This window comes from Salmo trutta, chromosome 32, assembly GCF_901001165.1.
Source record: "Salmo trutta chromosome 32, fSalTru1.1, whole genome shotgun sequence".
Classification (NCBI taxonomy): Eukaryota; Metazoa; Chordata; class Actinopteri; order Salmoniformes; family Salmonidae; genus Salmo; species Salmo trutta.
The window spans coordinates 19,173,760-19,196,741 of NC_042988.1; the positions used below are offsets into that span (position 1 = coordinate 19,173,760).

Sequence of the window (22,982 nt, forward strand, 5' to 3'; positions counted from 1 at the left end):
GGTGGCACCTTAATTGGGGAGGACAGACTTTTGGTAATGGCTGAAGCAGAATGAGTGTTTTCCATGTGTCTGATGCCATTCCATTCGCTCTGTTCCGGCCATTATTATGAGCCATCCTCCCCTCAGCAGCCTCCTGTGCAATGGGTATATATCATTCATTTAAATATAAAAAATTGATGAGCAATTAAGGATTCTAGCTTTAAGACTAAATATAGTGTTACGTTTTAGGTGAATGAATATCATTCAACTGTGTGTTGCATTGTGAATTGGATTGCCACCTGCTACACATAGTCAATATGGATAGTCCTGTTTCATTTGTGGCATTATTTTAAACCAAATGACAAGCCTTTAAGAAACAAAGGGGCCAAATAGAGAAAAATCACAAACAAGCAACACTTTAAACTGTAGGCCTATTGATCAAACTAGTTTCACATCTAATTTTAGTTGGCTAACTTTTCCAAAGGTTTAGGTTATTGAGTGTTGTATTTATATCAACTTCTATTCACAAACAATAACTTGAATCTACTGTAAAAACAAACAGACATGGTAAAAGTACATCATTGGCAATACACTAGGCCTCACTCTCAACATGCATTCATAAAGTCGCTCGTGACAGCTCGAGCTGTCTATTGAGGAATACGAATTTAGTACAAGGTAGTCTACCAAATCACGTAGGTCTATCTCTGAATGCATAGACTAGCCTTTACAAAAACAGTCGGTCCTGTTATAAGGGAATTTGAGGTCAAAGAATTACATTTCAGATAAGTAAAATGGAATAACACAGCTTGAGAAGTCATAGCACTGTTGGCTTTGTGATGCGTTTCAAACACTGAGCGCTTTTTCCACTTGATGATGGAGGGCTATCCTTTACCATGGCCAAACAAGTATTTGCCATCACGTGTAGCCTACATAGCAACCAGTTAAGAGTACCGTTCCTTACTGTATCTATGAAGATCAATTGATCACAAATGTTTGGTTAGAAATATGATCATTTCAACCAATCTAAATCCTCGTGGGTTTCGTAATTGTAAGCCACTGGGGTATTTTGTCGGCAAGAGGAGTAAATATACAGCATGACCAAATATTACATTCAGATGTCATATACTCACCAATTGTTTTTAGTCCTGTCAGTTTCCTCTACTCAAGTAGACGACTCGATGTTGAAAATGTATTGGAAATATCTGATAATCATAGCCAGGAGAAACGCCCACTCCAACTCTCTCTCCCGCTCTCTAGATACTCCATCCCAATGCCTCTCCCTTTTAGAAAAAAGAAAGATCCGAAAGGCAGAAGCCACACGCGTACACCCTTTTTCCTTCGTTATCTCTTACATTTCTCTCTCGCTCACTCTGTCTCTCTTTCTCTATGCCTGTCTCTCTCTCTCTATGCCTGTCTCTCTCTCTCTCTCTCTCTGATTCTATCTCGCTTCTAACCTCCCATTGTTGAGATTCAAACGTGGTCAAAGGGGCGAGGCGGAGGCGACTCGAGATTGGGAGAGAAACACATTCACGCTCACACATCATCATGATGCACAGCCTACGGATCAAGATAATGAGAGTTATAAGTACCAAAAAGAGCTGGTGATGACTGTGATTGTGTCATAATAGCCTAATAATAATAATAATACAGTGAAGTCTAATGCCTACCATTTTATTGTAATCAATCAACTGCCTTCATTATATTAATAACCACATTAAATAATGGTGCTAAAAATGCAGGACAATTATTCAAATGTAACCTTCAGAAAAGTGGTCGAATTATAAAACTGCACACCAGGGACACTAATTACACTAGTGCCATGTTGCTAAGAGACCTCCCTCTTTGAGCCGTTTTGCCCTAAACATGACCGTGGTGTGCGATAATTACCTGTAACTTAAAATTACAGATGGTCCTGAATTTAGATTCAGGGCAGACTGATCGACATTTCAGTTATAATTTCATGCCACACCTCGCCCTTGCACTACAACATGGTTATAAAACAGGGATCATCCATGTTTCCTTGAGCGTATGGCCGGGGTGCCTGAACATAGTTATAAATAATTTCTACACTGGAAATTCACCGCAAGAATCCAAAACACATAAAACAGTATTTGACAAAAAAAATATTATTTCAAAAACTTGATTACCTTGGGTGGGATACGATCACAAATGCCTTTCTATTTATACGTGGGAATACTTGGGAACAGACTTCCTAAATTAAAATCACTTTGAGCTGATTTCCTGGTGATTTTACAGTCTTTGTAAACAATTAAAATAAAGATTGTCTTTTTGCTTAGAAAACATGGGGGCCATATAAAATGAAGGCTGCCAGAAAATTGTTACCCAGATGCTGGGTATACTATACTTTAAAACATATACATAAATTATAGGACTAATAAAGAATATTTAAATATATCTTAATAAAGACCTAATTTTTAACATTTGTATTTAACCTTTATTTAACTAGGCGAGCCAGTTAGGAACAAATTCTTATTTACAATGACAGCCTACCCCGGCCAAACCCAGAAGACACTGGGCCAGTTGTGCACTGCCCTATGGGACTCCCAATCATTTTTTAATAAAGGATAACATACAGAACATATGAGGCTATGATGGATATATCATTGCAATGATATGTCTTGCTAGTGCATGCAGAGTCCTATGCAGTGGTCACTCCATGTTGCCTGAGGAACACAGTAGGGTATGTGGTGAGTGACAGTGACATCTCAGAGATGGGTTGCATCCACTCTAATTTAATCTCACGGGATTTCCAGGTGTGGCATTTATACACAGACAGCTTCAATTCTATGATCTCTGCTTACCAAATCTCCCCAAACCATCCTCATCCTCTGGGGGATAACACAGGCCTGCACCATGGATAGCCTGCTCTCTATGCATCTGGCTAATTCACAGCTCCCCATTGGCCTGTAGATCTGCCATTAAAAAATATAGCAATGGATTTTGTCTGTCAATCAGTTGATATTGTGTATTTTGTCACAATTTATTGGAGATACAAATTAATATTTCTGAAGTGAAACTGTCAGAGGCTCAAATAAATCTGCCTACACAATGGAAGGCAAAAAGTAAACGTTTCATTTCAAATCTATGCCTAAAAACATATATTTTACCTTTTTAGTGAAGAGAATTTCCACTTTTCTTATCTGCTACCCAAGAGACTAAATATGCATAGGCAATGGCATTGTGGTGTGTGCAGTTCCAAATGGCCGGACGAGGACAGCTGAGTACTGAACAGGAGTCCTGTATGCCTCTAACTGCCCACCCGTCCTGTTGTGTTCTGTTCTGTCTGACTCTCCCCCTCTCCCCTCTCCCCTCTCTTTCCTCTTTTGCAGTCTCCTCAGATCCCTGTTGGAATGAGCACATTTCTCATTCCTTCTATCCTTCTCTCCCGCTCCCTCGCTCCCTCCAGATTGCTGCTTTATTAAACAGACTCTCCCTATCTTTCATTTGTCAATCTGCTTTCCATTCCCTCCTCTCTCCTTCACTCTATTTTTCTCTTTCACTCACGCACGCGCAAGTCCCTTCACACACACAGAGCTGGATACATCAGTACAGCACATCAGTCATTGCTCCATGTAGTTTCTGCTCTTACACTTTCCTCCATATTCTAGTTCAGGGAGAGAAGAGAGAGAAAGAGAGATAGAGACAAAGAAAGAGAGAAAGCGAAAGAGAGCAACGAGCAGCAGCCCCACAGAGAGCTCCACGCTGCTCTCTGTCTCCTCCTCTCCACTCCTCTCCTCCTCTCTTCCCTGTGCTCCGTCTCTCCCAGAACCGGCCAGGGAAGCTATATTTAGAGCCAGGTTAACTGCTCCTGTCAAAGGTCTGATTTGTATTCCTTGCATGTCTGTCTGACTCAGGGCTGGGAGCAACACAAACAAAAGGGCTAGTTTGAATATGCACTGAGCCACTGGCTTAGAAATCAAAGCCCCTTTTGCCTCATTGCCAGTGGCGCCACCTGCTCTGGGGGGAACTCAAAGTCAAGCCCATTCACTCTGAACACAATCAGCAGAGAGGACTGAACTCAAAGCAACACTTCAGTTTGCTCTATCACATAGTCAAATGTAGGATGGTTAGATTGAAGAGGGATAAGGCAGCCTATTGGCCGTCTAGCATTCCCCTGAAATGTCTTCCGAGGGCCCCTACAGGAACATCTTACTTAGAGTATTTCTTGACATTTACCCCCAGCTGAAATGACAGAAGAAATTGAATTGAAAGACATGTACACACACAGGGGCAAAGACATGTAATATTCAGTTGAGAATGAGGTGTGATGCTTGCTGCTGCTCACCTCCTCCTCTCTTCCTCTCATTGGCTCTGACTACAACTGTGGAGCAGGCTTCCCACAGGAGCCTCCCCACTACTCCCAGCCAGACTTGAGCTCCAGCCCCTGGGGAGACAGACCCACTCCACACCCACTGTAGGCCAGGCTTCCAGCACCACTACTTGGTTCCAGATGCCCAGACTCTAGATGGACCTTCCCTGTAGCTCAGTTGGTAGAGCATGGTGTTTGCAACACCAGGGTTGTGGGTTTGATTCCCACGGGGGGCCAGCACAGAAAAAAAATGTATGATATGTATGAAATTGTATGAAATGTATGCATTCACTACTGTAAGTCGCTCTGGATAAGAGTGTCTGCTAAATGACTAAAATGTAATGTAATGTAAATGATGGGAAGTGGATCCCATAGAGACCCTGACAGTCTGTCTGGTCCATGATTGGCTAGAGGTACTGCATGAGGTATGGACTCACATTGCAAGTCACTTGCTGTCTCTTGACATGGAAATATAAACCAATCCATGTTTACACTGGTCCAACTGCATTGGATCAGAGATGACTTCAAGGAAGAGAGAAAGGGAGGGAAGGAACTCAGGCCTCTGTCCTGAGTTCACTTCCTGACTGGCTGGTAGCCTGACAAGGGATGTTCCTATGCAGAGCCCCAGCTGGGTCTGTGGTTGGTTGGTTGATGCTTCCTCCTGCATTCAGACAACAGACACTGTTTGTTATCAGTGTGGCAGAGTCACAAGAGCACCTTTGTTCCCACCTGTCATCCCATCAAACACTTTTGCTTTTCACCAAATACATAAGACAAAGGCAGTACCCTGTACCCTTTTCTCTTTCCTGTTCTGTAACAGTATTGCATTGATAGTACCAATGTGGTGGGCTTTCACCTTAACAAACTCTAGTCCTTAGTGGATGCATGTTCAGTTTTAGGACATAACTAATCACACCCAGAAGATTCCTCTGACAGCATGTGCTCATGGGCCATTACCTCACTGTGTTCTCCCTCTCCCTCTCCCTCTGTCTCTCTCTCTGTGTGGTGTGTGTGTGTGTGTGTGTGTCTGTGTGTGTGTGTGTGTGTCTGTGTGTGTGTGTGTGTCTGTGTGTGTGTGTGTGTGTGTGTGTCTGTGTGTGTGTGTGTGTGTGTGTGTCTGTGTCTGTGTCTGTGTGTGTGTGTGTGTGTGTGTGTGTGTGTGTGTGTGTGTGTGTGTGTGTGTGTGTGATGAGGTCCTGATCCTGCCATCAGTCAGATTAACAGCAGGCAGAGAGAGGCATCTCATTCCCTCAGGTCACCGTCTCTCCCACAGGCTCTGATGGTGGCTCACGCTGATGATGTCATGGTATAGATCAGCAGGGCGTCTGTTGTGGGGTTGGGTGTCAGTGGCGCTGGCTGGGATAGAGGAGGGAGGGAGAGATGGAGGAGTGGGGGGTAGGGACAGCAGAGTGCCTCACTGGCTGAGAGTGACTCAAGCTTTTTAGCCAACTTCCAGAGACACTGGGGAAATGTGAGGAGGATGAATCCACACATTACTTCCAGCTACTGCTCATTCTCATCCATGGGTGGATCAATATGTTAACTGTAAAACTGTTGTGTTTCCATCACAAACTGTTGTGGTGTGAAGTGAGTGCAGCATCATGCCCTCCAGGGTGGTGTGGGACAGAACAGTGACACTGTGTCTCTAAGGGCTGCTGGGCTCTTGACTGTAGCGCCGCCTGCTACACAAAACTATCCTTCCCTCCTCTTCCTCGCTTCGCAGTTTCAATCCCACTCTCTGTTCCCACTTCTTGGAACCAGCCCATGCAATTGGATTTGGTCTCTGTCCGTCGGTGCGTCTGGCTTGTCTCAACATCCTCTTCACTCACTATGGCTCTCCATTCCCCCCTGCCCTGCCTTTTATCTCTCTCGTAATTGACCAGTGGTCCATTGCAGTCTGTTACAACATGACTGTGCAAAAACAACAGCAGAGATCCATATGTACTTGTGCTGATGCTGTGTACTGAGCCGCGGTACGCCTGCTGATGCCTCTAGGAGCCTTTGTGTGATGTTTGATGCGTGCTCTGGTGTTACACTGGCTGTTTGTGTTTAGATATCTAGGAATCGGTTGGGGGGGATGGAGAGATAGACAGTTCATTGTTTACATTCATTGATTGCCAGGGAGCCTCTCTCTCACTCTCTCTCTACCCATCTTTTCCACCAAAACCACTTTATCAGTACACCCAGTACCCTGCTCCTTATGCAGCTGCAGGCCAGGGGTTTGGTTAGATCAGGGTAATGGGTTTAGAAACAGGCTAATAACATTACTGACACTGTAAGGAAGGGAGGGGGGGGGGGGGTCAGAGTGGGCTGATGGGAGGAAGGGTTAGGGAGGGATGCTGGGAAAGGGGGAGGGGAGGGGGGTCAGAGTGGGCTGATGGGAGAAACGGGTGGAGAGGGATGCTGGGAAGGGGGAGGGGCAGGTGCATCACTAATAGCTTTTTAAAAAGGTTACAGCATGTCGCTCCCTCTTTATAATGGGCCCTGGCTGTGCTGGAAATGCAATTTCCGGGAAAGATAATGCGCGAGTGAGAGGGGGGAAGTGTGTACCTTGTGCTTGTGCTTGAGAAGGGGAGGGAGAGAGAGGGGATGGTGAGAGAGAAAGACATATAGAAAACAATAGAGGGAGAGAGAAAGGCGGGTGGTGAGTAGAGGTGTAGCGAGTGTACTCTGTTTATCACTGCAGTGTAAAGGGTGGCGGTGTAAATGTAGAAATACTTAATGTGAACATTATCCGTGGACACTACACTGTCATGTATCTGAACAAACATGATTCCTGAGCTTCCTGCATGGCTGATTCAGCCATGTACACTAATTAACCTCGTGCCTCCACTGGATAGGAGTTTAAACATAGCCTGATTACGTGCGCATGCTTTTCCAAGGGTAAATGTAATTGCTAGTCATGTTCTGGAGACAACTTCATTGCACACTGCCTATAATGATACTCTTCCAATTTCCTTCTCACTCTCTGCATTTTACACGTAGGTACAGAATTGATTAAATTGATCATTTCTATTTCATTGTATCAAGAATGGAGAGTGTAATAAGCCTGTTGATATGCCAAACTAAACAATTATAATCAATATTGACATTCAGTTGGCTTGTGTGTGCGTGTGTGTAGAGAGAGAGAGTGAGAGAGCACTGAAGAACAAGTCACAGAACATTGCCTGGGTTTCTCTCATCAATCAGCTTCCCTCCATCTCTTTCTATCTTTCTATACCTCTATCACCTAATCTATCAACCACGGAACATCCGGGTCTGTCTGTCACTCTCTCCCCTTCCTCTCTGTAGAGTGTTATACACCATCTCTCTCTCTCTTTCCCGATCATGACTCATCCTGCCTGCCTCGCCTCCTTCAGTTAATGATGATGATGACACGTGTGACTTCCTCAACGGAGCGACTCAGCTGATCACACATAACTTCCCCTTTGACAAGGGAATCTGCTGCTGCCTCAAGTCACTGCACCTGGAGAGACTTAAGGGTTGAGCAGTACGGGTCTGGGGTTGTATTCGGAATGTGTAACATTAAACGTAATAAATATTATTCTGACCTGTTTTACAACTTCTATGTATGTTAAGGATCTGGAATTTAGCACTGTTTAGAAATAAGAAAAATCAATAACAGAATATACACATAGAATTACACTCTCAACTGATATTCAGAACATTGTTCAGACTTTAGAGCGCTCAGTCCAGGTTTAAATCATCCTGAATAAACCCCGGAGGAAGTGCAGATGGAGTCATGCTGCGAGGGGAACATTTCTCCTCATAGGGTCTTTCAACCTCTCTACATGGAGTCTTTGGTTCTTTATATTCATTTACCCAGGTTTAGAAATTGCAGGTGCAATTCTAAAAGGTCTTGAAGCTTTTGAAATCATTGTGAGTCCAAAGTTTATTTTCAAAAATTTCAATAAAAATCTAAATTTGTAGTAAATGAGGCGAGCCTAAGAGAGCCAATGCTATTGTGTCATTGGAATACCTTAAAATGTTCACAGCTGTGATATTGGAACGTCACCTAGAAGAAACAGGAATGACAACCTTGTAATCAGTGATGCGCTCACTGATAAGTGCTTACCTTGCATTATTAACACAGGTACTTTGCCTCCCTGAATAACACAGTGATAGCGCCGGTGGAAATATCTGATATAGGTCGCCATCTTGTGGCCTTCTACTGTCACTGCATAGTCAACGGACGTAATCAATAAGGCCTAGTCCTTGGTATTACAGTCTGTAGGGTCTTTGCTATTACTATCACATGCTAGCTTGCACATAATACAAATATTCTACATTTTCTCCCAACATACATTTACCATTTGTGAAACCGTTAGGCTAAGAACATAAAATACAGTGTTTCCTTGTTCAGTAATTTGCATGTATGCTAGTTTTTAGACATTACTGGGAGTAATTAACAACATTGTACTGAGGTAATAAGGACATTTTAAAACTTCTTAGGGCTAGGCCACTTTTTTCTCCATTTCCGTCTGAATGACATGCCCAAGGTAAACTGCCTGTAGCTCAGGCCCTGAAGCCAGGATATGCATATAATTGATATCATTAGAAAGAAAACACTTTGAAGTTTGTAGAAATGTTAAAATAATGTAGGAGAATATAACACAATAGGAGAAAATCCAAAGAAAAACCAACCGGAATTTCTTTTTCTTTGAGAGACCATCTTCTTAGAAATGCAAGAGAAAGGTCATATTGTAAAATAGCTCCCTGGATGAAATTCCTATGGCTTCCACAGGGTGTCAGCAGTCTATGGTCAAGGTTTCAGGCTCACGAATAAGAAATAACAGTTTTTGTAAGAGGACACAGTCTTGGAAATCCGTGTTTTTGCACGTCTTGATGAAGTTGCGCAACTGCTAAAATTGGTTTCCTATTGAACATACTTCTTTCCGAAATAAATATTATAGTTTGATTATATTTTAGGGTGTCTGAGGAGTAAATAGAAATGTATTTTGACTTGTTGAAAAAAAGTTTAGGGGTAGATTTTCGGATTTCTTTTTCTGCAAGTTGAACGAGTGGATTACTCAAATTAATGGCGCCAACTAAACAGAATTTTTGTGATATAAAAAATCTAACAAAACGACTCTACATGTTATAGCTGGGACCCTTTGGATGACAAATCAGTGGAAGATTTTCAAAAAGTAAGTGAATATTTAATCTGTATATGTGAATGTATGAAACCTGTGCCGATGTAAAAATATTTTGATGTGGGGCGCCGTCCTCAAACAATCGCATGGCATGTTTTTGCTGTAATAGCTACTGTAAATTGGACAGTGCAGTTAAATTAAAAAGAATTTAAGCTTTCAGCCGATATAAGACACTTATATGTACCTAAATATCTAAAATCCATAATAACTATTAGAATTTATTTGAATTACGAGCCCTCCAGTTTCACTGGAAGTTGTTATGCTAGCGGGACACCGATCCAAAACAACTTGTATATCACAGAGGTTAGAGAGTTATCAGCTCAGACGTTGCAGCTCTGCATTGACTAATAAAATAAATGATTTACATGTAATGTGTATCTCTCACCAGCAGGTCAAAGTAACACTACTATTATGTTCTTCTCAAGCCTTCAGAAGTTGTTGCTGAAGCAGAAGTGCATATTATGTCCAATAGAGAAAATGAAAAGAGAACATTGATTAAAAACTATAAGACATTCCTATTGGCCATGATCCACACCCTGGGCCACATTTGAGCAACAATCAGCATTGTGATTGGTCAAAGGATAAAATCAATGACAGTAAAACAGAATGTGTCCTGCCCTCATAAAAGGCAAGAGCACTCAACATCCTTTTTATTGCAATATCCATTTATTGTTCTCATCAGACAAATCTTTACAAAACAGAAGGTATGTTGTAACAAGATGAAATGAAGTGTTAAAACTCAGAACACTTTTTTTGTTACTGCATTATTTATCTTATTTTTAAAAATAGAACTAAATCAAACTTCAGATGTATTGTATGTGCACCAAGGAACACACATTCCTTGGTGCACATAATCAAGCCAAATGTGTAGTATTATGTAGCTGCTGTCGGTTTTGGCCTAGCAGTTAAGAGCTCTGGGCCAGTAACTGAAAGGTCGCTGGTTCAAATCCCCGAGACGACAAGGTGCCCTAGACCAAGGCACTTAACCGTAATTGCTTCTGTAAGTGGCTCTGGATAAAAGCGTCTGCTAAATGACTTAAATGTAAAAGCAACAGACCCCCTCAAAATTGTGATAGTAGAATACAGTGCACTTTGTCCTAATTCACAGACTTTGGTGTATAGGGAAAGGGGGATACCTAGTCAGCTGTACAACTGAATGCATTCAACCCAACCCCTCTGAATCAGAGAGGCACGAGGGGCTGCCTTAATCAATGTCATCGGCTCCCGGGGAACAGTGGGTTAACTGCCTCGCCCAGGGGCAGAACGACAGATTTTTACCTTGTCAGCTTGGGGATTCGATCCAGCAACCTTTCGGTTACTGGCACAATATGGACTGGCAGGTGAACTATTACAAGATAAACTAAACCATGAGGGGATTCTATTGTTAGCATAAAATCACAGGCCATCTTCGGTTGACTCCAACCTTGGTCCGGGAGGGCACCTGGTTTGATGCAGAATGGCTGCCAGTTTGGGACGAGGAGAGGTCCAATCCAGGCCTGATTTAGAGTGGACCAGGACCTTTACATACACTCTTGTCTTTAGTAATACAGTTGATACGATTAATGTTCCCATTTCTCCATGACAACTTAATGTAAGGAGAGCAGTGGGGTGTCTGTGTAAAAATCACGTTCTCATTACAAAAAATAACTATTTACAAAACCATACAAACAGGTTTAAGTGTAAGAAAGTGGAAAAGAGGGGAGGTATAGGCTAGAGATTAGGAGAGGTAAGTGAGTGTGTGTGTTTGTTTGTTTGTTTCGTTGGGTGAGCATGTGTATGTTCATCCAAAAGTGTGTGTATTTTGGTAAGTTTGTCAATATTAAATGTATGTTTTCTTATAAGCATTTTCATGTGTGTGTGTGTGTGTATGTGTGTGTGTGTGTGTGTGTGTGTGTGTGTGTGTTGTCCAGCAGAGGGAAACATTACACAGCACAGTGACGGTATAGTCAGGATACAACACAAAGAAGAAAACCAACCAGTGGTAGAAAACCATATGCCAGTGGGAGGGAGTGGAGAGTGGAGGGTGAGATATGAGCAGTGCTGGAAAAAGTACCCAATTATCATACTTGAGTAAAAATAAAGATACCTTAATAGAAAATGACTCAGGTGAAAGTCACCCAGTAAAATACTACATAAGTAAAGTCTAAAAGTATTTGGTTTTAAATATACTTAAGTATCAAAAGTAAATGTAATTGCTAAAATATACTTAGTTAATAAACGTAAAAGTAGAAATAGTTTCAAATTCCTTATATTAAGCAAATCTTTTTAATTTACGGATAGCCAGGGGCACACTACAACACTCACATATTTACAAACAAAGCATTTGTGTTTTGCAACTCCTCCAGATCAGAGGCAGTAGGGATGACCAGGGATGTTCTCTTGATTAGTGCATGAATTGGACCATTTTCCTGTCCTGCTAAGCATAAAAAGTTATTTGGCTGTCAGGGAAAATGTATGGAGTAAAAAGTACATACTTTTCTTTAGGAATGTAGTCAAGTACAAGTAAAAGTTGGCAAAAATATAAATAGTAAAGTACAGTACAGATACCCCCAAAAACTACTTAAGTAGTACTTTAAAGTATTTTTACTTAAGTACTTTACACCACTGGATATGAGTGAGGGCTGTGCAAATCAAAATTAAACTGTTTGTGGCAAGCACACTATATATACACATCAAATAAATACATCTATGATTAATCTCCTCATAAATAAATCACATTATCACATGAATAGGCAAAGTCCAATAATATCTCTCTACAGCCCAGAGACAGGGAATCTTGGTTTTCCAGTGTGGCGTTTCGTTCCATGCCGATGTGATCCGTTCCATTCCAGGCAAAAGGGATGTGTAAGTAAACAAGTATTTTAGTAACATCACAATGACAAAGCTTTGGTAACCAAGGTTCCCTGTCCAGATACATTGAGTGTAAAAGAAAATGTTTTGTACTGTACAAAGCTCATGTCCTGTCACTTGTGATGTATTTCAAAATGTGTCTCATCCGGTCTTACCAAATCTGTATATATATATATTTCATGCTGACTTGCTGCAGCTGCAACCAATCGAAAGCGGAGAAAAAGAAACCGTCTGCAGTTTTATCCTGTTTGTTCTTGTATTGTCTTCTCCTCAGTAATATGAACAGAATCCTTTGACCTGTGTAATGTCATGCAGAGCTGAAGAGCTGGTCTGCCAGAGAGCTAATGCAGTGAGTGTAGACCTACCAGGATCCTGATCTGTGTGTGTTGTCTCTATGCTGTATTTGGAAGGTACAATAATTAAGTACCACAGTTGCTACAGAAAGTGATTGGTCCGTAAACATTTGTTCACTTGAGTTTGTTGACTCGTGCAGATATTTTATGATTTGCGCATTCTAGGATACTGAAAATGAGCCCTAAAGCCAGCAGAGAGCGTTCATTGAGCGGTTGTTTGGATTCTTCTTAAAAGTGTACAGAGACACAAATGACTGAAGGGTTTCAGGATGACTGGCTGCATTGCCTGTGAGGACATCTCCAACAGACAGTTGAAAACACAAAAGAACACAGTTCTCAAATGGATTCTGACAGTTTCTCCTTACAAGCACGTAGAAGATGAAACATCACCTTGTGATATCAGTGAAATGTGTACTTCACACAATGAAGCACATTCCAAAAAAGTCTGCAAAACAAAAAAGAAGCCTCTGAAAACAACTAAATGAAAGAGGCATACCTGTACCTGACACTGTAGTGAATGTTCAGCTGGAAAGCTGTTAAGTCTTTGTGAGTCTCACTTTGAGAGCTCACCTCTCGGTTCCCCCAGGGATTTGGGCTTGGACAAGGTTAGGGGGAGGTTTGTAGAGGTCTGAGTATGCTGTGTGTGTTGTGTTTGTGTGCGTGTGTTTTGACAGTCTAGACCTGCGTGGAGTAGGATCTGTAGAGGGTGGAGTAGCGGCCTGCCGGGTGGGCGGCACAGTGGTGTTCGTGTGAGTGTTCATGTTCGTGTGGCTGGTCTAGACTTCGCTGGAAATGGAGCGAGACGGAATGAGGACATCTGGGGTGGCGGGGAACCGATACGGCTGATGGTCATGTGATCTCTGTGAAAGGAGATCCCCTCGGAGTCTGCAGGGGAGAGAGAGGAGTGAAAAAGAGAGAGGGAGGGACAGAAGAGAAGAGAGAGAGGAAGAAGGAGAGAGAGAGGGAATGAAAGAGACAGAGAGAGAAAGATGGGGTGGAAAGAGTGATGAAAAAAAGAAAAACGAGTGAGGAGCAAGAGAAACAGATCAAAAGTTGGTCAGAATGGCTGGTGAACGTAGGGATGGTAGGGAGGGCAGGAGGAGGAGAGTGCAGGATGCTGGTGACAGAGATAGAAGGATAGAGATCAAGTGAGGGATAAGGGAAAAGAGCAAGGTGGGAGACAGGGAAGAGGAGGTCAGGTGAGGGTTAGTGTAGGTGACAGACAAGAGGAGACACAAGCAATCTCAAAGCTGCTCCCTTGAATCACACTTCCAACAGGTTGTCCTTCCCCAGTGCCTTCTGCTCTCCCTTATCTAAAGAGCTCACAGTGCACTTCTCATTCACTTCAAAGCTTCAACCACTGAGGGATGGTGAATGAATGCTGAGGAATTGACTACCGCAAACGGCTCTCTCTAAAGAGCCACATATTTTCTGAGTAAAGGGTTACTGGCTCAAAGACAAGGTTTGGTGTTCTTGTGCTTTGGTCGGGGTTGAGGGTTAGGGGTGGTGCTGGGGAATGCGCTGTGAGGGGACATCCTCTTTTGGGATTGGGAGGACGACAGAAGGGGAGAGAAGGGGTGCATGTCTGCCCCCCCCCCCCCCCCCCGTGTGCAGCTCTGCTGCTCACCCACCCCCACCCCTTACCTGAGTTCCACTTAACTTTTCGAGAGGACTCTCCACACATGGCAGAGCCACCATGGGCATGCCTAGCACCGACTCAGGGCGCTGTGGCCGCGGGGGAGGGGGAGGGGGCCTCGTCTGCTGGAAGTTGTTGATCACACACGTCACCTGGAGAGAGAGGAGTGAGAGTGAGAAAGAGAGAGAGAACAGAAAAGAGAGAGAGAGAGAGAGAGAGAGAGAGAGAGAGAGAGAGAGAGGGGGAAAAGCTGAGTTAATAAGAGAAGAAAAGGTAATGCCAAAAGTATTGGGACAGTGATAATTGTGTGTTTTTTTGGCTCTGTACTCCAGAACTTTGGATTTGAAATGATACAATGAGTGTACTATGAGTGTAAAGTGCAGACTGTCAGCTTTAATTTGAGAGTATTTTCATCCATATCGGGTGAACCATTTAGAAATTACAAAACTTTTTGTATATAGTCCCCCCATTTTAGGGGACCAAAAGTATTGGGACAAATTCATCAAATCAAATTGTATTGGTCTCATGTGCCCGAATACAACAGGTGTAGACTTTACAGTGAAAAGCTTACTTACGAGCCCATTTCCAATATTGCAGAGTTAAAATGTAAGACAAATATTTGCACAAAAAAAACTAAATGGTAAGACTACAAAAACAATAAGAAGGATATATACACAAGGAGTACCAGTACTGAGTCAATGTGCAGGGGTACGAGGTAGTTGAGGTAATTGATGTAATACAGTATGTACAGAGCCTTCGGAAAGTATTCAGACCCCTTGACTTTTTCCACATTTTGCTTTCGTTACAGCCTTAATCAAAAATGTATAACATTTTCCCCATCAATCTACACAAAATACCCTATAATGCAAAACAAAAACTGGTTTTTAGACATTTTTGCAAATTTATGAAATAAAAAAATGAAATAACACATTTACATAAGCATTCAGACACTTTACTCAGTACTTTGTTGAAGCACCTTTGGCAGCGACTACAGCATTGATTCTTCTTGGGTATGACACTACAAGCTTGGCAAACCTGTATTTGGGGAGTTTCTCCCATTCTTCTCTGCAGATCCTCAAGTTCTGTCAGGTTGGATGGGGAGCATTGCTGCACAGCTATTTTCAGGTCTCTCCAGAGATGTTCAATCGGGTTCAAGTCCGGGCTCTGGCTGGGCCACTCAAGGACATTCAGAGACTTGTTCCAAAGCCCTTCCTGCGTTGTCTTGGCTGTGTGCTTTGTCCTGTTAGAAGGCGAACCTTCACCGCAGTCTGAGGTCCTGAGCACTCTGGAGCAGGTTTTCATCAAGGATCTCTCTGTACTTTGATCCATTCATCTTTGCCTCGATCCTGACTAGTCTCCCAGTCTCTGCTGCTGAAAAACATGCCCACAGCATGATGCTGCCACCACCATGCTTCACTGTAGGGATGGTGCCAGGTTTCCTCCAGACAGTGATGCTGAGTGAGTCTTTAGGTGCCTTTTGGCAAAGTCCAAGCGGGCTGTCATGTGCCTTTTACCGAGGAGTGGCTTCCGTCTGGCCACTCTACCATAAAGGCCTGATTGGTGGAGTGCTGCGGAGATGGTTGTCCTTCTGGAAGGTACTCCCATCTCCACAGAGGAACTCTAGAGCTCTGTCAGAGTGACCATTGGGTTCTTGTTCACCTCCCTGACCAAGGCCCTTCTCCCCCGATTGCTCAGTTTGGTCACAGACTTGGCACTCCGGTTCCGCTTGCAGTGCGGTAGCAGAGAGGACAGTCTATGACTTGGGTGACTGGAGTCTTTGACAGTTTTTAAGGCCTTCCTCTGACACCGCCGGGTGTATTAAAGTAGTCAAAAGTTTAGTATTTGGTCCCATTTTCCTAACACACAATGATTACATCAAGCTTGTGACTCTACAAACTTGTTGGATGCATTTACTGTTCGTTTTGCCTGTGTTTCACATAATTTTGTGCCCAATAGAAATGAATGGTAAATAATGCATTGTGTCATTTTGAAGTCACTTTTATTGTAAATAAGAATAGAATATGTTTCTAAACACCTCTACATTAATGTGGATGCTAACATTATTAAAGATAGTCAAGAATGAATCATGAATAACCTCTTACCACAACAATAACAGGGAAGGTTAGCATCTTTTTTTGGGGGGGGGTTGGGTATGAAATTCAGGCCTCTACATTTCTCACTCCTCATTACTATACTTTTGGAGCTCACTGTAAGTGAAATGAGAGAGACATTTCTCATCCCATGGCGAGAAGTACCAGGATTAACAGCCCCTGTGCTTATGAATTTAAATATCAATGTAAAATGTCATCAATATACATTACTGTTACATTCTATCACCCTCATCTCATCTCCCTGAATAATGACTTCCCTAACCACCCTCTTCTCCCTCACCATTCCCTCAGCAGGTCCCTCCCTCCCTCCATCCATCCTTCCCTCCCTCCCCTCCCTCCCTCTCACCAGAAACACAGCGATGGCTCCTCCAGTGAAGAAGCCGGCCAGGACATCGGCCCAGTGGTTGCGGTACTCTGCCACCTTGACCACCCCCACCAGCATGGCCAGGCATAGCAGGGTCAGGCTGACCGTAGGCTTGGTCAGCCGAGTGCCTTTGGTCCGGAATACCAGCGTCACATACATCTGAGACAGACAGGTAGGGGGAGGAGACCAGGAGGACTGTCAGGAATTGTAATACTGTAGGCTGGGTATCAACTCTATACTATAGGGTGGTATACCATAACATGTGTATCGAACTGTCCAAACTCCTACTCCCCAGACCAGAACCTACCACAGTGTAGACTGCAGAGTAGACACTGAGGGCTGCGTCCTTGGAGGGGAAGGATTTGCGTGCGGATGCCACTACCAGGGGGTTTCCAGTGCAGGCACGGGGCTGGGTGATGTACTGCATGTTGGATGTGCACCCCAGGGCTGTGTAGTTAGGCCGGCAGGCAGACAGGAAGTGAGGCGTCTGGTTTCCTGTAACCGCCTGACCCGCGTTGGCAAAGATGGTGGTTGTGAACAGGCCGAAGGAGAACACCCCTGAGGGAGAGAGAGAAAGAGCGAGAGAGAGCAATGACAGCCAACTAAAAGAGGAGGAGTTTAGTTATCCCCAGCCTACCTGGGAGCCGCTGTTATCAGCTGAGGTGTGGAATTGCAAAAGCCTTCATGATCACCTGAAGTGATGAACAGGCAAATACAGTTGAAGTCGGAAGTTTACATACACCTTAGCCAAATACATTTAAACTCAGTTTTTCACAATTCCTGACATTTAATCCTAGTAAATTCCCTGTCTTAGGTCAGTTAGGATCACCACTATATTTTAAGAAAGTGAAATGTCAGAATAATAGTAGAGAGAATGATTTATTTTAGCTTTTATTTCTTTCATCACATTCCCAGTGGGTCAGAAGTTTACATACACTCAATTAGTATTTGGTAGCATTGCCTTTAAACTGTTTAACTTGGGTCAAACGTTTCGGGTAGCCTTCCACAAGCTTCCCACAATAAGTTGGGCAAATTTTGGCCCATTCCTCCCGACAGAGCTGGTGTAACAGAGTCAGGTTTGTAGGCCTCCTTGCTCGCACACACATTTTCAGTTCTGCCCACAAATTTTCAATAGGATTGATGTCAGGGCTTTGTGATGGCCACTCCAATACCTTGACTTTGTTGTCCTTAAGCCATTTTGCCACAACTTTGGAAGTATTCTTGGGGTCATTGTCCATTTGGAAGACCCATTTGCGACCAAACTTTAACTTCCTGACTGATGTCTTGAGATGCTGCTTCAATATATCCACATAATTTTCCCTGCCTCATGATGCCATCTATTTTGTGAAGTTCACCAGTCCCTCCTGCAGTAAAGCACCCCCACAACATGATGCTGCCCCATGCTTTACGGTTGGGATGGTGTTCTTCGGCTGGCAAGCCTCCCCCTTTGTCCTCCAAACATAACAATGGTCACATGGCCAAACAGTTATATTTTTGTTTCATCAGACCAGAGGACATTTCTCCAAAAAGTATGATCTTTGTCCCCATGTGCAGTTGCAAACCGTAGTCTGGCTTTTTTATGGCGGTTTTGGAGCAGTGGCTTCTTCCTTGCTGAGCGGCCTTTCAGGATATGTCGATATTACTGTGGATATAGATACTTTTGTACCTGTTTCCTCCAGCATCTTCACAAGGACCATTGCTGTTGTTCTGGGATTGATTTGCACTTTTCACACCAAAGTACGTTCATCTCTAGGAGACAGAACGCATCTCCTTCCTGAGTGGTATGACGGCTGCGTGGTCCCATGGGGTTTATACTTGCGTACTATTGTTTGTACAGATGAACGTGGTACCTTCAGGCGTTTGGAAATTGCTCCCAAGGATGAACCAGACTTGTGGAGGTCTACAATTTGTTTTCTGAGGTCTTGGCTGATTTCTTTTGATTTTCCAATTATGTCTAGCAAAGAGGCACTGAGTTTGAAGGTAGGCCTTGAAATACATCCACAGGTATACCTCCATTTGACTCAAATGATGCCAATTAACCTATCAGAAGCTTCTAAAGCCATGACATCATTTTCACGAATGTTCCGAGCTGTTTAAAGGCAACTTAGTGTATGTAAACTTCTGACCCACTGGAATTGTGATACAGTGAATTTTAAGTGAACTAATCTGTCTGTAAACAATTGTTGGAAAAATTACTTGTGTCATGCACAAAGTAGATGTCCTAACCGACTTGCCAAAACTATAGTTTGCGAGCGTAAAACCAGAGACAAAAAGTCAAATAGTTCCATTACCGTTCGTAGAAACATGTCAAACGATGTTTACAATCAATCCTTAGGGTCTTTTTAACATAAAATGTTGATAATATTCCAACCGGACAATAGCGTATTCATTACAGAGGAAAAAGAAGGAGCGGCGTGCCAACGTGCCCGCACAGTAAACAACTCACTGGTCCCAGGCAGTCCACTGACTGAGCTCCTATTCTCTGCCCAGTAACAGTAGAAGGATGAAACAAGTTTCTAAAGGCTGTTGACAGCCAATGGAAGCCTTAGGAAGTGTAAAATGACCCCACAGACACTGTAGTTTCGATAGGGATTAGATAGAAAAACCACAAGTCACTTCCTGGTTGGATTTTTTCGCAGGTTTTTGCCTGCCATATGAGTTATGTTATACTCACAGACATCATTCAAACAGTTTTAGAAGCTTTAGAGTGTTTTCTATCCAAATATGCATATCATACCTTCTGGGCCTGAGAAGCAGGCAGTTTAATTTGGGCGCGTATTCATCTGAATTTCTGAATACTGCCCCCTATCCCAAAAAAGTTAACTAGAAATTTGTGGAATGGTTTAAAAATGAGTTTTAATGACTCCAACCTAAGTGTATATAAACTTCCGACTTCAACTGTATGTATGAAATTCTTCACACCAGTTTTAGCCATCACCATCACAAACTGCTGAGGCATGTCTCTTCCTGTTCTATTGTTGTGTTACTTGCATTCTCATGTTTCTTCAAATGTAGCAAGTTCAATCAGGAAGGCTGGTCTGAATGCTTGTTTAACTTCATCAAGCCGCAAAACATAATTCACTCTGTTTGCTATTATACGGGCATAGTGGGAATGAATACAAACGTTTCATCATCAGCACAGCATCTAGTTCTTCTCCTATATCCTATTAGCCATGTGCAGAATGTCATTCACCTATTTACCTATTTACCTATTTACCTAGCCTATAAGCACGGCACAATAATGCACATTCTGCAGGCTTACTGTTTAACCTATCACTTTCCTCTCTTTCAACCAACGGGTGTCAATCTTAGGATGTATTTCTATGTCAACTTACCCATGTTCTCTCACTTGCTGTTTTTCAGCAGCAGTTTCGACAACCATCCATCTTCCCACAACCAGCAGATATAATGACCTTAAGGCCTGTCATTGGAACTCCGTTCCGCTAGCCGGGGGGTTTGATGCCAGCTGTCCAGCAAAGGACTACCTGTCTGGCTCCGAGGAGCATTCCTCGGTGAGGCCATACCGCAAATTATTTAATACAATTTCATATTGCACTCTGTCTCTGGTGTTCATTCAGTTACGCCTCTACTCAAACTTATATCGTACATCTTGTGTTTTTTTTATTACATTTTATGTTATTATTATTATTATTATTATTATCTATATTATTATCATTATTATTATCATATTATTATTATCTATATTATTATTTATATTATTATCTATATTATTATTCATATTATCTATATTATTATTATCTATTTTATTATTTATATTATTATCTATATTATTATTATCTATATTATTATTTATATTATTATCTATATTATTATTCATATTTATATCTATATTATTATTATCTATTTTATTATTATTATTATTATTATTATCTAAATTATTATTATTTTCTGTATTGTTATTTATAATATTATTATTATTCTTTTCTATATTATTCTTTTCTATATTATTTATAATATCTATATTATTATTATCTATATTATTATTATTATTATCTATATTATTATTGTTATTATTATCTACATTATTATTATCTATATTATTATTATCTATATTCTTATTATTTATATTATCTATATTACTATTATTATCTATATTATCATTAATATGTATATTTATTTCTATATTATTATTATCTATATTATTATAGCTATTATTATTTTTATTATTATTATTTTCTATATTATTATTATTTATCTATATTATTATTAATATCTATATTATTATTATCTATACTATTATTATAATAATTATTATCATTATTATCTATATTATTATTATAATTATTATTATCTACATTATTATAATAATTATTAGCATAATTATTATTATAATTTTTATTATCTATACTATTATTATAATTATTATTAGCATTATGATTATTATAATAATTATTATCTATACTATTATTATAATAATTATTACCATTATTATTATTATCTATTATTATAATTATCTATATTATTATTATTATTATTGTTATCACTGCACTGTTGAGAAAGAGCTCTCACTGTACTGTTTTATACCAGTTATATCCTGTGCACAGTGACAAATCCAATCAACATCTACATTTTCCTTTAAAAAGACATCAAATTCAGATACCCTTTTATAGACATTTCCAATTCCAGGTGTGTTTATATCATCTTGTTAGACACACTAATCATTCAAGACTAGTTCAGGCAGGGCTGGGTGGTGTTGGTCTAAACCCTAGAGGCTGTAGTGGTTACCTAGGAAGCGGACGATGCGTCGCAGCAGGGGGTTGAAGTAGCAACAGTCTGCTGTCACTATGGTCTTCTCTTGCGTCCCCTCAGCCTTCAGAAAGAATGCCACCAGCTCCCCCACCAGGATCTGTAGAGAGAGAGAGAGAGACACACACACAGAGAGAGAGAGACAGAGAGAGACACATACACAGAGAGAGAGACAGAGAGAGAGACACACACACAGAGAGAGAGACAGAGAGAGAGACACACACAGAGAGAAAGACAGAGAGAGAGACACACACACAGAGAGAGAGACAGAGAGAGAGACACACACACAGAGAGAGAGACAGAGAGAGAGACACACACACAGAGAGAGAGACAGAGAGAGAGACACACACACACAGAGAGAGACAGAGAGAGAGACACACACACAGAGAGAGAGACAGAGAGAGAGAGACAGACACAGAGAGACAGAGCGACAGAGACAGAGCGAGAGAGACAGAGCGACAGACAGACAGAGCGACAGACAGACAGACAGACAGACAGACAGACAGACAGACAGACAGACAGACAGACAGACAGACAGACAGACAGAGAAAGAGAAAGAGAGACAGAGAGAGAGAGACAGAGAAAGAGAAAGAGAGAGAGAGAGAGAGAGAGAAAGAGAGAGAGACACACACACAGAGAGAGAGACAGAGAGAGAGACAGACACAGAGAGACAGAGCGACAGAGACAGAGCGAGAGAGACAGAGCGACAGACAGACAGAGCGACAGACAGACAGACAGACAGACAGACAGACAGACAGACAGACAGACAGACAGACAGACAGACAGACAGACAGACAGACAGACAGACAGACAGACAGACAGACAGACAGACAGACAGACAGAGAAAGAGAAAGAGAAAGAGAGACAGAGAGAGAGAGACAGAGAAAGAGAAAGAGAGACAGAGAGAGAGAGAGAAAGAGAGAAAGAGAGAAAGAGGCAGTGAAAGATCCAGTTAGCTTTATTGAGGGCCCTGAACTGAGTGAGAGGGCGCATGTCTTGAAAACAACAAGTTATTTGATTTAATTTAGGCTATGCACAAGTTCTCGGAAAGCCACATGCCCACACAGACCTCAACTCTCTCACACAACACGTGGCCTAATGTCAGCGCGTGGCTAGTGATCCCCATGTTCACACCCACACAGTTTCCTTTGAAACCCTCATCATCAACATCACATTCGCAGGAGTCCAGACATTCATTTGTGTTACAAAAAATACCCACCATTGGAGCGAGGAACGTGCCAGGCTCGTGACAGCCACAGAAACCAGATAATTGTAGCTACATTGCACACCCACTGAGTGCATGTGCTGATTGGTTTATTGAGGGCCCTGAACTGTGAAACTCACTCTTTTATGCACGGTATTCAGACAACATCAACTATTTCCAGTTTCCGGAACGACTTGCCTCAACAAAACATTTGCTTGTTCTTCTGTAGAAAACC

At 42.0% G+C, this 22,982-nt stretch overlaps 1 protein-coding gene across 8 annotated transcripts in view; it reads right to left on the reverse strand.

The window, feature by feature from the left end:
- Positions 1 to 12,032: 12,032 nt before the first annotated feature.
- Positions 12,033 to 22,982, reverse strand: part of plppr2a (phospholipid phosphatase related 2a) — a 74,002-nt gene continuing 63,052 nt past the window's right edge. For 2 of the 8 annotated variants that reach the window (XM_029726800.1, XM_029726803.1), the window contains 5 exons: positions 21,523 to 21,643; positions 17,084 to 17,334; positions 16,759 to 16,935; positions 14,326 to 14,453; positions 12,033 to 13,550 (listed from right to left, as the gene is read on the reverse strand). In XM_029726800.1, coding sequence (XP_029582660.1) covers positions 13,442 to 13,550; positions 14,326 to 14,453; positions 16,759 to 16,935; positions 17,084 to 17,334; positions 21,523 to 21,643 — 786 coding nt within the window. In that variant the 3' untranslated portion in view covers positions 12,033 to 13,441. Of the gene's footprint in view, positions 13,783 to 14,309; positions 14,454 to 16,758; positions 16,936 to 17,083; positions 17,335 to 21,522; positions 21,644 to 22,762 lie in introns of all 8 variants that reach the window. The other 6 variants (XM_029726798.1, XM_029726799.1, XM_029726801.1 and 3 more) reach the window with 4 other exon arrangements.